The sequence below is a fragment of the Dreissena polymorpha genome, chromosome 1 (genome assembly GCF_020536995.1).
Source record: "Dreissena polymorpha isolate Duluth1 chromosome 1, UMN_Dpol_1.0, whole genome shotgun sequence".
NCBI lineage: Eukaryota > Metazoa > Mollusca > Bivalvia > Myida > Dreissenidae > Dreissena > Dreissena polymorpha.
The window spans coordinates 52139076-52157114 of record NC_068355.1 but is presented as its reverse complement, the minus strand read 5'-3'; the positions used below and the strand labels follow the sequence as shown (position 1 = coordinate 52157114).

Below are 18039 nucleotides of genomic sequence, written 5' to 3'. Positions count from 1 at the left end.
TTCCAAACTGAGCGCAGAAATACTCAAACCGCAAATTCATCGATATTCGATCATTGCAATCTTCATAACATGTACGTGACTGTTAACAATCAACGATACCCTGAGGCTGATTACAACTTATCTTTTCCAAACCAACAATTCTCACGAGCTTACTATGAAGCGTCTAGATTTAGCGAAAAGTTTAATGGAATGGATCCGCTGGTAACACAGAGTAACATTACACCGGCGGATTTCAAAGACCTGTTTCCTATTATGGTGTTTGATGTCAGCAAACAAAGTGAGCGGTTAAAATATGCATCGGTAGAAATGCAAATCCAGGCAACATTCAACACGCCTGTGCCAGAGAGAACAGAAGCGTACGCAGTTGTTATTTCCGACCAAATGATAAAATTTACCTCTGACGGATCTAAAATGTATATAGTGATGAAATAATAAATTAGCTTAAGTTTTTTTTTATATATAAAAAAAAATGAAGTACACAAAGAAAGTATTAATTAAAATGCTAGAAAGTATTAACGTTCCTGCTACGACTAATCAAAGTATAATGGAGTTAATGTTGATTGCAAAGGAAAACGGACTAGATTGGAAACGAGAAGATGTTGTTATACCAGAACCTAATGAAAAAAGACCGCGGGGCAGACCTATACAGTTTTTGCCTAAAGTAATTGTTAAGTTAACGAATGTTGAAACTGGAGAGGAAACAACCTATAACTCAAAATACCAAGCAATAAAAGCGCTTGGTTGTAATATAAAAAAGAAAAACAACGGACAAGTGGTAAATGGAATGAGGTATGAGATCATGTTTTTATAAGCAAAACACATGCTTATAAAAAAAAATTGAAATGATCTAAATATTTTTTTTATATATATAAAATGAATAACAAAACTGTAAAAGAGTTGAAGAAAGCCGCAAAAGATCAGGGTCTGTGCGGATATGCGAAGCTCACAAAAGCTGAGTTGATAGCGAGGTTGAGCAGACACAACGATGAGGATTCGGGTGATGATGTATGGGAAAATGCAAGGGAGGATGCAATGGATAATGATGTATGGGAAAATGCGAGGGAGGATACAAGGGCTGAACCAGCTAAAAAACCTACTATGATAAATAGGTTATTTAATTGGGCTGTTAAACCTGTAAAAACTGCTGTAAAAAATAGCTATGATTGGGCTGTTAAACCTGTAAAGACAGCTGCAAAAAATAGCTATGATTGGATTATTACACATACACCAGAGCCTTTAAGAAAAGCAATAAGCGAAAAGGCTAATGCGTTTAAAGCAGAAGTCGAATCTATTTATAATAATTACTATAAGAAGCAGCAAAGAAGTGAACGTGATATTAAAATTAGTGAAAGTGCCATAGTAATTAAAGAAAGTAAAACTGCACTTAAACGTTTTGCAAGGCAATATGTTATTGATGGGGTTGAAAAAACTGATGCTCCAACATTTTTAGATATTGTTAAACCTGAAGTTGTAAAGTTTATGAGCAAACATCGTCAAATAAAAATGAATTTAGTGCTAGTGTGTGAAATGGAGCGGCATTCTATGGAACATGAAACTGGTGTAATCGAAAAAATACCCTTTGTTTCAAGAACTGAAATAGTATTGGAGGGAACTGATGTTGCTGAATTATTTACCCAAATGGTAGATAGGATTTTGGAATCGTTTGCAAATTTTCAAATGAAGGGAAGCAATTGGAGGCTAAAGTCCGTCATTAGACTGGAAATTAACACCGGTACGTATAAGCCGTTAAAAGGTAAATCATACATTCCATTGCCGAAAGAGTTGGCTGCTAAAAAGGCAATTATTAACATAAAGAATGAAGATGACGAATGTTTCAAGTGGTGCGTCACGAGAGCATTAAATCCTATTGTAAAACATTCCGAAAGAATAACCGAACAATTAAAGGAACACGCAAAGTCGTTAAATTGGGATGGTATTAAATTTCCAGTTGCAGTGGATGAAAATGTAATAAGTAAATTTGAAAGAAACAACAACTTGAGCATCAATATATTCGGTTATGATTTTAAAGAAAAGGATATTTACCCACTAATAATAAGTAAAAACAAAAGTGAAAAGGCTATTGATTTATTGCTGATTTCAAATGGAAAAACAAAACATTATTGCTTGATTAAAAATTTTAACAAATTAGCTTCGGGACGAACTGAAACCAGTCACAATAAAATGTATTATTGTAAAAGGTGCTTAACAGGTCATCGAACAGTTGAGGGTCTTCAAAGACACAATGAATATTGTTCATTACACAGCACACAAAAAATAGTGATGCCAGCAGAGGGAACCACAGAGTATTTCAAGCATTACTGTAGATCAATGAGGGTTCCGTTTGTAATATATGCAGACTTCGAATCGTTTATCGAGCCTATTAGTTCTTGTAATCCGAATCCTGCGACGTCGTTTACACACAAGTTCCAGAAGCATACGCCTTGCGCGTTTTGCTATCACGTGGTATGCTCTGATGGCTCATTGTATAGTCGAGAGCCTGTTGTGTATTCAGCTAAGAATCAAACAGATGATGTCGCGCAATTATTTGTTAACTCTGTTGAACAAACCACTAAGGATATTTACAACACATTTAAATTTTCCAAGGAAATAATATTCACAAAAGATGATCAAGCTAAATACGATGCTGCAACCACATGTCATATATGCGAAGGTGAAAAAGGCGAGTTTAGGTTAGAAGGCAACACTGATAGCTATACAAAGGTTCGCGATCATTGTCACTTGACAGGAAAGTTTAGAGGAGCGGCACATTCAAAGTGTAATTTAGGGTATAAAATCCCTAAATTTATTCCTGTATTACTACACAATCTTTCTGGATATGACTGTCATCTATTTATTAAAAAGTTAAGTATTGGAGGACGAATTAGCTGCATTCCAAATAACGAGGAAAAGTATATTTCGTTCTGTAAAAAGGTTGTTGTTGACACGTATACAAACAAAAAAGGACAGAAAAAGCCTATTTATCGTGATATTAGGTTTATCGATACCTATAGGTTTATGCGATCGAGTTTGGATGATTTATCAGGAAATCTTACCGATGATCAGTTTCATGAATTGGCTAAGGTCTATAGCGGTAATGAGTTTACACTCTTGAAACAAAAGGGCATCTTTCCATATGATTATGTGAGCTCTGTTGAAAAACTCGCAGAAACGTCATTGCCCCCAAAGGAAGCATTCTACTCAAAGCTCTCGGGTAAGGCTATTAGTAATGATGATTATGAATTTGTAAACAAAGTATGGAAGGCTTTTGGCTGTAAATCAATAAGAGACTACCTTGAACTCTACATAAAGAGTGATGTCTTGCTGCTAGCCGACGTTTTCGAAAACTTCAGAGATGCTAGCAATAAATACTATAAACTAGATCCGGCATGGTATTATACAGCGCCAGGACTATCTATGGATGCGTGTCTTAAGTTGACAAAGGTAAAACTTGAGCTTATAAACGATTATGACGTGTTGCTAATGTTAAAGCAAGGTATTCGAGGTGGGGTTAGTACAATTTCAACGCGTCTTGGTATTGGAAACAATAAGTATATGGGCAATGATTATGATGAAAGCAAAGACTCATCGTTTATCATTTATCTGGATGCTAACAATCTCTACGGGTGCGCGATGAGTAAGCCACTTCCAACCGGGGGGTTTAAGTGGATGAATGAAAATGAGCTTAACGATTGGAAAAACATTTCATGCACAGAAGGACAGGGGTGTATTTTAGAAGTTGACTTGGAATATCCTGATGAATTACATAATCTTCATAATGACTATCCATTAGCCCCTGAAACCATTATACCTAAGGGATCAAAAGTTAAAAAGCTTATTCCAAACTTGAACAACAAAACCAAGTATGTAGTACATTATGAAAACTTGCAGCAGTATGAAAAGCTAGGGCTCAGAGTTACCAACATCACAGAGGAATTAAGTTTGATGAAAGCCCTTGGTTAAAAACATATATCGACTTGAACACTGAATTGCGAACAGCTGCAGCTAACAACTTTGAAAAAGACTTCTTCAAGTTGATGAACAACAGTGTGTTTGGAAAAACAATGGAGAACATCGAAAATCGTGTTGATATCCGATTGGTTAATAATATTACACAGGCGGAAAAGCTCCTTGCAAAGGTTAATTTCGACCGCTTGACTATATTTGATGAAAATTTAATAGCTGTACATATGAAAAAAACCAAGTTATGTTATAACAAACCCATTTATCTTGGAATGTCTATTCTAGACTTGAGCAAGACAATCATGTATGAGTTTCACTATAATTACATCAAGGCTAAATATGGACAAATGGCAAAGCTATTGTTTACAGACACAGACAGTCTTGTCTACGAAATTAAAACTAAAGATTTTTATGCAGACATTTCAAACGATGTTGAAAGACTGTTTGATACAAGCGAGTATCCAAAAGATCACCCCTCCGGAATTAAAACGGGTGTGAACAAAAAGGTTCTCGGAATGTTCAAAGATGAGGCAGCTGGAAAACAAATAGAGGAATTTGTAGGACTCCGAGCTAAACTGTATTCTTGTAAAATGTATGAAGGAAAGGAAAACAAAAAGTGTAAGGGGGTAAAAAAGAGCGTTATCGAAAACACCATTACACACAACGATTATAAAAACACGCTGTTTTCTCGTCAAGAAGTGCTAAGGTCAATGAACGTTTTCAGATCATACGCGCATGAAATATATACTGAAACGGTCAATAAGGTAGCTCTTAGCGCAAATGATGATAAGCGTATTATACTAAAAGACGGTATTCATACAATGGCTTATGGACATAACCTCCTAAGAAAAAAACAAAATGAGCAATAATCTCACAGACAATCAAAAAATAATAATAAAAAAGTTTAAGAGCGTGGGTGGGCGTGTTGTCCCCAACATCCCCATATACAGCACGTTCTCAAACACATCACAACTTATTGATGTCGCAAAGCAACTAAAAAGCTTAAACGTTAGAGTAAGGTATGTGCGCGACAATTATCCACGTCATCCCAATATGCCGGGAACACACTGGACGGCATGAATCAAAAACGGTCATAAAAACAAAACATTAATAGCACTATATAAAATGAGTTTTAATACCGAAAAGTATATTAATGTTGAAGGAGTTGTCTTACCAAACGAACCTCTATCCAATTTCCAGTTAATAGATGCCGCTAAAAAGTTAAAAATTAAACACTTTAGGGGTGTCTATGTTCGCGATGAACTTCCGAAAAGCCCTAAAAAGGAAGAGTGTGGAATTCTAAATCTATGCGACTCGCGAGGAAATGGTACACACTGGACTGCATGGATCAAAAACGGTCATGAAAAACTGTACTTTGACAGTTATGGGTTAGCACCGCCTGTTGAACTCGTCAGCTATATAAGGAATCCTGTGTATTATAATAGCGAAAGAGTACAAACGGATGGTGAGGTATTTTGTGGTCACCTATGTCTTTACATTCTTAAACAATGTGAGAGCGTAAGCTTACAACATGTGATAAACTCATTGTATTAAAAAAAAAAATGTGTATATAAAAATGTCTGTAAACATATTTGGTAAAACAAACGTCGGATCGTCGCAAAGAGTGATTTCAGGAGGGGTTACATTATCACAGGCCATTAATACGTTCTTAAGGCGAGATGGTAAAAATGCCGCTGACGCAAATATTAATATGGATTCTCACAATATAATCAATGTATTGGATCCTGCTAATGCTCAAGACGCTGCAACGAAAAATTATGTTGATAATCGCGCTGTTTCAAAGTCTGGAGATACTATGACTGGTGAACTAAAAATGCGTTCTAACAAAATAAGAAGTGTTGGTGATCCTATTAATGCTCAGGATGCTGCAACTAAAAGTTATGTTGATAAGCATCTTCCATTAGCAGGTGGTGCTTTAACAGGTGTACTAAATATAAACTCTAACAAAATAATCAATGTATTGAATCCTTCAGACGATCAAGACGCTGCAACTAAACATTATGTTGATAAGCATATTAGTAAAGCTAAAGAAAACATAAGTGTGCCATGTTTGAGTGGATATATTCCTATTTTGGAAGGAAATGTTAGTGTAACTGGGTTTATTGTTACTTCAAGCGCAGTAATTGGTCAATCTTTTAAACCATATCATGCTTTTAACAATCTTACTGATAATGGGTGGGCTACTCGGGGTTCAGGATCGATTACAATTGAGTGTCCTGAACCAGTAAGAATTTGGAGAATTGCGCTATTTGCTGTAAAAGATAAAACTATTACAAAATGGATTTTTGAAGGTAGCAAAAATGCTAGAGAATGGTGTATTCTTCTTCAATCTAAGGATAAGCTGTATGGTACTAGTTCTGCTGTTACGTTTTTTTCTATACCACCTTTTCCACCTTCTACAACTATTGATGATTATAAATTTTATAGACTTACTATAAGCTCAGGTGCACCTGATGAGGAAATTGGTATTCAATATATGCAAATGTATGCTTTATCAAACTAATTTAACTAAAGCATCCTTAATATAAAAAATGAGATTTTATCCGTTTTTTCTAGAATGTAGTAAGCGTGAAACTGATAAGGAAAATAAGAGGTATTTGGAGCTTCTAGGGTTCGGAAAATGTGGTATGATTATTGACAAAGACGATGGAACGTCTACCTTATTAAAATTCAATAAAACGTTTAAAATACCAAAAACATACAGCGTCCAACTGCATGATGAACTTAATCAAATGCTCTGGACTAAAAACGATGAGTTTGAAAAGATGGAAGCAACCATTAAAGAGTCAATGAAACAGTGGGTGAACGTTAAAAAACGGAATCAACTTAGGTTGATAGACAAATACGTGTTAAACTTAGAGTGTGATATAAAGGAGAAAAAATATCGCAAAGGTGCTATTACCACGGCATTCTTACTCGGAATGATCAAACCAAACGACATTGTTTACCAAGACTTTGAAATTAAACATATAAACGAAATATTTTTCAAAGGCCTTCACGAATAATGGTAGTGGTCAAAAGTCCTCGAGCCGCCGCGTTTGCGAATGGGATGCCGCCCCGAGCTTGACTTTTCGGAAATATGTAATATCTTGAAAAAGATATTATACATTTATATATATAGAGAATTTCCTGGGGGATATATAATATCTTGAAAAAGATATTATACATTTATATATAGAATTGCCTGGGACACGGATGGGAAACGGATGGGAAACGGATGGGAAACGGTTCTGTCCCAGAAGCCTAGTTTTCCCTCTACTAATGTTAAATATTTTCTAAGATGTACGATCGGTTTTAGTAATCTGCTTTTAGTCAGCATCTAACAAGTGTACACTATACAATTGTACAGTATACAAGTTGAATAATCACAATTCAACATTTTACAACGAATTTTCAAGTCAACCGGTGTTAGTTGTCATTAGTAGTATTTTCCAAAGATTTTGGGCACGTGGCCAAGTCACTTAAACACTATCAATGTGTCATAAAACAACATTCGTCATCATTTTGACAAAAAATTCTGATATTATATATATATATATATACACTTCAACACCGTTATTTCGAACACCGATAATCCGAAGTCACCGTTATTTCGAAGTATTTTTCTGGTCCCGATTTTGGTTCTCCTTTGTTTAATGTAAAATTTCATTGTTAATCCGAACTTCGTTAAACCGAAGAAATCGTTAATTCGAAGTGATTCAGTCGGTCCCAACACTATAATTCGCACCTAATTATCTTTAATCCGAAGTCAAAACTGCAAAATACAGTGCGTAATTTCACACCTTTGTCGTGGCGCGTCAAAAGCCGATCATTACACCTTTGTCGTCTGCGCGAACGCCGTTGTTCAGAGAGACATCGCGTATTAGTTAAAAAAAATGTTTCATTTCCGAAAATGTATTCATATGTATGTATGTCTGATAATTTGTGCTATTCTTTATATTTTATATGTTCTTTAATTAGACAAATGTAAAAACAAGAAAAAGAATCGTTTTATTCCTCCGTTTGCTACAAGTGGAAATCTGTTTGACCTTTTCGACATTATTTTAAGGGAGACAACTCTGAGTGGATTAAGTGAGGTCGGCGGGGGGGGGGGGGGGTACTCGATCATCTACTGCAGTGCGTCTGCATAGAGTTCTGTGTTGATGCAATTATAATTTCCAAATAATTTGCAGATATAACTTATATGGTATGATTTTTTTGTAATTTGTTATTAGCTTAGTATCTTTGATTTAATTGTAGTTCATGTTTATGCTTTATTTTGATTTTGTTGTGTTTAAAGTAGGTAAAAACGAAACATGCCAAAAGCGGGTGGGGTATGGAAAAATATATTATTTGTTAAGTTTGGGCAAATTAGAAGCTTGATTACCTTTGGCAAAATACTTTTCTTTGAAAAGAACAATTATTTTAAAACAGAAAACTATGTTGTCTTTAAATGTTATTGAATGGTTTATTGTTATAACTTATAGAAACCTTTTTTTCAGGAACATCACAGTGTCAACAGAAGTCAGAAACTGGAATACTGTATCTCATTCTGCATGAAGCTCAAGAATTCTACACCTGAAATGTTATTAACTCTTGCAATTAATAGTATACATCACCACAGTTACATAACTATCTTCTTTGAAAAAAATAAAATAAAGATACATCAGATGTGTGTCTACTTCATACCCTTACATTAAAAAATATACTACACATTCAGAAATATAATAAAATGGATGGTGGTTTAAGTTGCTACACATCCAATGTTGTCATGTAGTCATTTAACATAACGTGTGATGTGTTGACATGACTTTTAACACTGCTAAGAAAACATTTACTTCGAATTAAATAAAGTGTCCCTGGTCAAATGTCCATTGGCTAAATATCCATATTGGTGAAACTTTCAGCAGTATCACAGTCATCCTTAACTGGTTGTTTGTTGGGCTATCCCCATTAACTACCCGTCATGGCAGATTTGTTCAAAACAAGACAAGCATCAATGTTTGAAGAATTGTTATTGCTTTTACAGTCTTGACGCTAATCCCTAGCCCAACAGCCCGGGGCTAGTGAAATGTATTAAATTTGGGCTATTAAAGTTTCCTGATTCATATAGTCGGGCTAGTGGGTATTTTAATCTGTTCTATTAATGCATAAAGATTCAGGCTAGTTGTTCAAAAATGCTAAAGTGAAGACTGCTTGTATATCCTGGTTAGTCTGAGACATTCCAACAAGCAATATTCGTGAGTCCAAATACTTGCTCATTAAAGTGTGTATAAAATTTACAGGAGCTTGTGTGTGTGTGTGTGTGTTTGGTACAAGCTCATCTCAAAAGCTGATTCACTATTTAGTTTTTAACCTAATAGAAGTAAAACCTGACTGTAAAATGAATACTATCATTATAAAGATTTTGTTGTTGGGATGAAATATAATAAATTGTAATCCCTATGATTAACACAGAAAACATGAACCCAACGCTAATTCCTGTTGATGTAGCAGAACCAAAAGACCTGAAAGTATAGATGGTTAATGGATGATGTTCCTTATGAAAGTACTAGTAGGTACTAGTTGGTTGGTCTGTTTGATACATCTAATAGTATATTTATTTATTTTTCATTAATAATATGGGGTTAACTTAGTTATCCTGCTCAGTGGTTGAATCTTCAGGAAATGTTAACATAAGCACATACATTGTATTTGATACATGTATGTCGGTGACCCTCGACTGCAATTTGGGTTACGGACAGGGTAGCCTAAGTGGAATTATTTCTAAGAGATAACCCGAGTTGAGGCTTAAACTTACCAACCCATGAGCGAGTCAGAGATCAGCACTCTACCGGTTTAGCTGGCCGGGGTAAGCTGTCGGTCAAAAGCTATTCATAGCTTAAGTTATAATGTTTGTATACCATACCGACAATAAATAAATATTGATTTGATTTGATTTGATTTGGGGGACTTACTTTTGCTTAATAATGATCTTAAATTATATTATAGTCGTCAGCAATATGATTTTTATGTATTTTAAAAACACAAGTTAGGCTTGCAACAGAACTAATAAAAATAAATGGATTATTATACAATTTACAAATGTACATGTACCATTTTGTTGGGAAAAGTTGCCTCGTGACGAACTATGACCCCGAACGGCTACTTGCCAACATAAACTACAAGAAAACACTTCTCGAACTCGTAGAAATGCTAGGTCGGCTCTCGTCTGACCGAACGTTCAGTGCCGATTTTTAAAAGAGTAAAACTATCGAAATATCCCAGCACTGTATCATAACGAGCGCCGTCGGTCATCGTGCGGAGGCCCTCCGGCAATCAGACGGTCGCCGGCCGATGTATATACCCCTTGGAAATACCTTAAATTTAGCCGATACACGTTAAATGAATCCGATATCGGGCGATATCGTGCGTTGATCCTCCAATATTTTTTTCGATCTCAATTCGAATCCTTCCCGGGCCCGACGTCGGATAAAATTCTAAGTGAGACTTAAAATTACTCCGGACGCCGCTCGATTCTACAAAATGACCCGGTGTCCGTGCGATCATCGGCCAAGCGCCATGGCGCCCGATGAGCGAAAAAATAAGTCTTCCGCTGATAGGACGGTGATCGGTCTCTATTTGTGACTGAAGTAAAAGCAATCCACGCATATTTAACGATACATATAGAAGTTTTCTAATGATTAAATCAATTCGCGGTTGTAACGCACCATAATGATTGCAATTGTTAACGATGGTTATTCGTAAAAGTACATATATTTACAGTACGAGTACCCGTCAACAGTGCCTTTTCGCTCACTGATGTAAATTGTCCATTTATTAATTTGAATATGTGACGAAAAGTTCTCGTTTTGACAAACTGTGACTAAGTTATATTAGAACGAACACAGAATTGAATTTTAAATGCACACACTTTACATCGTTATGTTTTCTTTATCGAAAATAATGTTTTATAGACTGGACATGAGTCCATGCCCAAATATTAGAACTACGGGAAACTCGAGCATACCATGACGCATCTGACCATGTTATGCTTCGTTTTATATGCTGTTATGCAAGTTATAAAAACCAATTGTAGTCTTCTCGTTAAGGAGACCGTTCGCACTGGGCCGGTCCTAACAGTCAGTCTTCGTTTGTGGTGAACATCCGGGTACGCTGCTGGGCCGCGCTTGCGCTTCCACCTCCGTGCTTCAATCAGTCGAACATATACATGCAAGCCAAGTCATCTAACAGTACGTAAACGAACCTGTTTGACTAGTATTGCATAAACTCTATCTCTAATGCCCTCCGGCGGGGTGCAGAAACTTGGCGAAAGGAGGGCTTGATCGGGAGAAATCGTGTATTAACAAGGCGATTCACGTGCCGTTCAAGCCCTGTTATGTGTTTTTCATATTCATAATCTGGTCCACGCGCAGTTACTTCCCTTCTCCAGCCTTCTGCACTCTCTTGACAACAGCTTTATTTTATTGGAGACGTCAATGACGTTAATCCTTAAGGTTATTTACTAAACACTTTCAAAAGACTATGCTGTAAATGTAAGTGTTTATGAACCGTCAACGTTCCTGCTGTAAATTCCAACATAATTCCTCATTTCTTACTTTGCGCGGCTGCATTTCAACTTTGCATTAATCCACTGTTTAAACACATTTAAATCGAAAACTGCCTATCCGAAGGTAAAGCCTCGTCATTTCGAATGATGACCGAGTGAGGCATATGTAAAACACAACCTTAAACTGTATTGAAATAATCGAATTATTTTGTCGATGTCGAATGAACAAGACATATTGTTTTCAATGTTATTTTAATTTATTTTGGTATGTGTGATTTGTTTATGCCATAATAGCGAAAATACACATGCGCACTCGGACAGGAACGGATTTTTCGAGGCCCGCAGATGATCATGCCCTCGAAAACGTGTATTATCCGCATAAACATATCAAGAATAAAACTTCTAATAGATGACGTTATATATTAGCTAAAAAGTGTTACTTAAAATAATTGTTTAAATATGCAGTGAGACATATGTCTTTATGATATCGAAAATTAGAGAGAAAAAAACATTACGTTTTGTGATATTTCATTCGTCTGTCGGTAAGTGAGGTAAAGGCCGAATTATTTGGCCGTAGTTTGTGAGTCAAACACACCGTAGTTTGTGAGTCAAACATCTACTTTCGTGCAAACCAATCTTGACTGAGTGAACAACTAAAAGGCGAATGCATTTCCAATTGTTCGAATAAAACTTCTAAAAGTTACGTTGTATATGAAATGTTGCTCACCTCTTCTTTATCCATACAAATGCAATAAATACAATTTATTTCCATCATGGCGTCACCATTTTGAACACTATTAACTATATTTTTACGAAAACAAGTGTGTACATATAGTATTTAAAGACAACATGAGTCATGTCTGAATAACATAAATGACTAAACATACGCATCTGACTCTAACACACGTATGCCACAGTTGACAACACGTTTGTGGAGCTGCATCATGGTCTATCAAAGTACCCGGATTTAGTGAAGGTGCGTGCAAGGCTGATTGACAGTTTGGACAAGAACTGGTACACGGACGCACAGGGTGAGCTGCTTCTTAAATAATAGTGTTCGTGATTAATGTGAATGGATGCATGTATTTTGCATTTCAATGACGCTCTTATTTATTTTTATTTTATCAATTGTGAAAGTAGTGTTAGTTATTGTATTGTTGTCAACGAAACATATACATGTCATATTAATTGGATTATTATTTATTATGCATAAGTGTTGTTGCTGATGATGACAATTTGATGAGCATTGGACATTCATTAATACGTACATCCAAATATCTATTTTTGACGAATTCCACCTTTATTATGATTTTAGCTGACTATTGTCATACAGGTACGTCGCTATGGCATCGCATAGTGCCAAAAAACGATCCAACTGGCGGGTTCGGTTATAGCAATGCCTCAATCAGGATATGGACTTCTAGAGGTATATCCGCCTTTCACGATATTGCTGATTTTAATGCAAACAGTTCATTGTGTTACCATTTTAAGTGGCATACACTACCAAAATATTTAGTGATGACATTTATTAATATATTCTATAAAATAATTAACATAATACCCACCAGTTTACAACATCTATTTTTAAAGACATGTTCAAACTTTAATTGAATACCATATACAATTTTGCAATTTTGTAATGTTTGTTCAACGTTTCAATAGATATTCAATAGTTTATTAACATTGTAGCAATATGACTACAAACTGTACATAATTTTATTCTAGCAAGTATACTCTACAAGCGAGAAGATGGGTGGGGTTCTCGTAACGTTCTAGGGTACGCATATGAGGGCGACGTTGAGGTCATTGCTTGGTGTGACGTAGCTTCTCCACGGGTCTTTAGTGGTACTACAAACATAGGCCCAAATGCCGTCAACGAGACATTGGAACTCACATTGCCGGGAGAGAGAGTGCTAGTGGAAGATGTTCTCGTGCACGCAATGGTAAACATGCTAAATTTTTCAAAAGATATGTTATTGGAGCCTAAATGTATGTATGATCTTGTGCTCATTGCATGTTTTTGCGACAACTGTTAACACTTGAGCGGCTTGTACCAATCAAAGTGTCGCTTTTAAGGATTTCTTCAACTTCTTACGCTAGTGATATTTCATGTCTTCTTTATTTTCAGATTATAATTGTAAAACACATGCACATACATTAAACATTTACTATTTACTTACAGGATTGAACGTATTTTAAACAAAGTATTTCCTGAAGTAATTATGACTTACCAAACGAGTGTTTGCGACTGATATTTTCATTTTATGTAATCTTTTCTTCCTTACGTTTCGTTTTACAGATGAAAGTACAAGATGGCAATAATGAAGGCTTCATGTTTGAAACGATTGGTAGCGCCATGACTAACACCATGTTCCATGGAACCCCGTGCATGTACGGTGGGGTCATCGTCGCCTTCGACGGGAGTGTCGTGCGAATTTGGCGCCCTGATAATGTAAATGGATCTGCTGTGTGTATTCCGGACACCATGGGGGACGGGAGGTACAGCCAGGCGGCTTTCGGTGGGAAGTTGACTGTTGTTGTGTACGTGATTGGAATTGCAGGTGAGATCAAATCGCATTAGCTTGAATTATCTTCATGCAGGTAGACACACGGCTGACAAATATTGTTGAGTCAGCGCCAGGATCAAGCGGCGACCGGGGCTCGTAACATGTGTACGATTTGTCATGAATTCCTTTCTTACTCAATTCTTACCCTATCTCTGATTCAAAAGGGGCAGAAGATTATTATTGAAATAAGTCTGGGCACAAAGTACAGGTAAACCAGCTTTCCCAGGAAACGTGTGCTTTGTGTCGCCGTGATATAGGCGAGAAACTGCTGAAAACGGCGTTGTCAAACAACTTAACAACCAAAAGCATACTAAGCATACAAAGTCTACTCACATACCGTACGATTTGTGCGATTATGGTTTGTCATTAAATATTTTTTCTTTTCCTTAATCTATAGTGCAGGAGATATTCTAATATGATTGATGCATTCCGGTTTTGAGGAAACTATTAGAAAAATGTTTATGCTTGACCTACCCAGTCTTTCTAGGATAGTTACATAGGCCCTTCGGTTATGTTTCCACATTAAAAACGGTCTCTCAGACTGGTACTCAAATTTCATCGATGAAGTTCAAGTGTATTTATGCCAATACGTCACAACCAAATATGATTCAGACGTTCTAGTATTTTTGAAACAATTTCGATTGCTCTTGTTGCCTCAATAATCTTTAAACTGTATGTAGTTGTACAAGCTTTAAATAAATCGAAACTTAATTTTAAAAATCTACGTTTTGCAGACGAAAACGTTTATGTACCATCGATATATATGTGCAACCACTTTCAAAGAAACTCGACCAACACCGGATACAACTCTTCTGCAATTGCGACAACTAATGCTACTTCATTGCTAGCATGTAACACCGACTGTCGCACGCACTACGCATGCGCACTGTACACATTCAACATGGCTCTCGGATGCAGAATGTACAACGATACTGACTGGAATCTGGTGTATGCAGAACCCAATACAGAGCTGTGGACACTTCAGCGGAGACAATATTGCTAACACATGTATTTTTAAACTTTTTTTTAAAGATCCAACCCATTTTTAGCAGAACATACGGGTTTATAGAATGTACGTACCCTATGCTACATCGCGATCGAAAGAACATACCATTTTTGTGCCAACTAGCGCAAGTAGTACAATTCTGTTATAATGAAAAATCCTTATTTAAATACAGAAGTTTGTGATCTAGTGGTTTAATTGGCTGCGTAAAGTGTTATTCTTTTGGCAGTTATTCAAAATAAAGTACTGTTTATGTATTGACAATACCAACACACAAGTTAATGAAATATCAAGCACGAATAGTTCGTCCAAATGAATACAATGTTCTACAAAACAATGTATACGCTAATACAGCTCTCTTTTCGTTTTTTATGTTTGGGGGGAACATATAGTCGCCGCTTCGTCTGTCCGTCCGTGTGTCCGTCCGTGCACAATTTTTGTCCGGGCTATTTCTTAGAAACTAATGACCGGAATTCAATGAAACTTTATGGGAAGCTTCACTACCATGATGAGATGTGCATATTATCAGCAAGTTCTGGTCGGATGATTTTTCACAGAGTTATGGCCCTTTGAAATTTTCTATAAAAAAATTATTGTCCCCCCAACTACTGTGCCCTCAAGACGTTTCCTTTTATCTGAATATATAGTGCAATATTGTGACAAAAACACTTTGGGGAGCATCACCCGTCTCCGACGGTTTCTTGTTTACATTAGTGAATTCGTAAGTGTTTTAGCAGATACTAAGCTTCAGCAGTTAAAGTAAGTAGTGATTTTACATTGCGAACTAAGTTCGCAAATGATAAATAGAGAATTACCTCGACGTCCCCAATTTTAACGACATAATGAAACAAAAATCACTAAACATTGCAGTTTGGGCCGGAAAGAATATGACTTTTGTCGTTTGACGTGTTAATAATGACGTCATGAGCACGCGAGCTAAATATTTGTAAAAAAATGTTTTGTTTGCTGTTTGTGTAGCATACTGTGTTTAAAATATATTACATCTTGGTATCAAATTGTTTGTTTTGTGGGATCTGATTCGATTTTACTAAAAATGATTACTTTTTAGTTGATTCTGAGTTATATGACCATCCTCCATATATGACTGATATAAGAACTTCTGGTTGACCATGATATAAAAAAAATATATCAGGCAACGTTATATCAGGCATATATCAATGCGGTGGTACGATAAAGTAGTGTACATGCTTCTACCACACATAATATAAGCAATATTTTAGTGTAGTTTAAGACATTGTTATGAAATTATAGGTAGTACTTATGTGGCATAAATCACAATAACATATACCTATTTTTGTTTGTCTATGCATATTTGCATCTGAATATGAAAAAACAACAACTATTTGCTTACTACAATTTATTCATACTTTAAATATGTATACATCCTGGAAAATGTCTTTATTTTGAAAATATACTTAGTATTGCTTTTTATGCCTTTTATTCATCTGAATACGCAGATATTATTTGCTTATAACAATATATACATTCTTTACATATGTATTTATATACTCTAAAATATACATTTCTACTATTTCGTCTATGCTCTTTATAATATTTTTTATTGTTTTTCGAACACTAAATTACATACAACTGTCTTATATTTACATCATTCTTTTCAGTTTGTAAACTTTAAATGTCTGTTGACATGAAGGGATGTTTTTACCTTGAACATATTTGTTATGTAATCGCTAACAAAGACATACATGTAATATTGTTTCTGATTTTGTTTATTAACAAACGTTATATTTACACCCTTAAGGGTATAATGTATAGCGGAAATGAACTCATTTTGTATAATATTTCAATAAAAAATTAAACATGATCTAAGACATTAAGCACTAGCTCTAAATTCTGTGTTTTTGTGTACGTCATTCTTTCTCTTATTGTAAATGTAGGGATTTTTTCCACCTTCTATGCTAATTGCTCTGACTGTGTAGGTCACTGTCTACAATTATATATATATATAGCGTATTACTTTAGATGTGTTGAATATGTATTTCTTGATATGTTTATAATTATATGGTAATATTGTGTTTCATATGTATTTATATATGTATCTGTTTCCAATCTTGTAATAAAACGCGTTGAAAAAAACAACAAATAAATATGTTACTAAAACTAAAACAAAAATAGATTACGTAATTTCTCAACAACCACATAATATATGATTATAGAACTTGGTTAACGAATTGTGCGAAATTTCTAGCTTATATATGTATGTCAATATGTTGTAAAACATAGATGAAATCTTTTTAAAACATAAGCTGCCGAACCCACTGATGCCTATGTTGACGGAAAATGATTTTCCAACTTGAATAATCTAGAGAGTTTCGCCGTGAACTAGTTACCTTGTCAGAAACCTTACATTCGAAACCAAATGGCATGCTATTTGTTTAATATGTGGTCATAATAATTGTTGCGTGTATGTGTTAAGTCATCCAAATATTTATATCAGACGACAATTGATCAACAAAAGGTTAAAAAACGCTCAAACATGATCTGAAATCAAAAGGAAAGACATAATATACCTTTTCTTTTGCCCATTACATGTTTTGGTGATCTCTTGAACGTAAAGCATATAGCAACTTTGTCATGGTCTTTACACGTGTCTTGGAGTGAAATTCAATAAATGCTGCAAATTTTACTTTATCAAATGTCTTCATAGTTGTTTAATAATTTCACAGCTTGAAACAATTATTCATTGATAAATTGTGTATTGTTTTCCTTCAACCATCGTCGATCTTCCCAACTATTTCGTCTACATTTATATTACTGACAATCTAGACTCAGCATTTAACGTACAGTCTATATGAAATTTACGTTGAGCATTTGGCTGTTATCGCAAATATGTTGTAAGAAACAACTCGTAACATCTTAAAGGCTCTATACAGGTGACAAATCCAATTATTATGCATATCAACTGGTCTAATTTTTACCGG

At 35.4% G+C, this 18039-nt stretch overlaps 1 protein-coding gene across 4 annotated transcripts; it reads left to right on the top strand.

Moving 5' to 3' along the window:
• The first annotated feature begins 8063 nt into the window (after positions 1–8063).
• On the top strand, positions 8064–17730 carry LOC127880765 (uncharacterized). 4 transcript variants are annotated; one of them, XM_052428148.1, is made up of 9 exons: positions 8064–8167; positions 8463–8545; positions 9418–9514; positions 11052–11192; positions 12427–12540; positions 12843–12935; positions 13235–13452; positions 13809–14070; positions 14811–17730. In XM_052428148.1, exons 3-9 carry the CDS (start codon positions 9487–9489, stop codon positions 15077–15079), a joined length of 1125 nt encoding a protein of 374 aa, XP_052284108.1. In that variant the 5' UTR covers positions 8064–8167; positions 8463–8545; positions 9418–9486; the 3' UTR covers positions 15080–17730. The 4 variants fall into 4 exon arrangements, with proteins under 4 accessions (XP_052284108.1, XP_052284098.1, XP_052284119.1 ...); XM_052428138.1 differs by having other exon boundaries at positions 12825–12935; XM_052428159.1 differs by lacking the exon at positions 9418–9514 and having other exon boundaries at positions 12825–12935.
• The last annotated feature ends 309 nt before the right edge of the window (positions 17731–18039 follow it).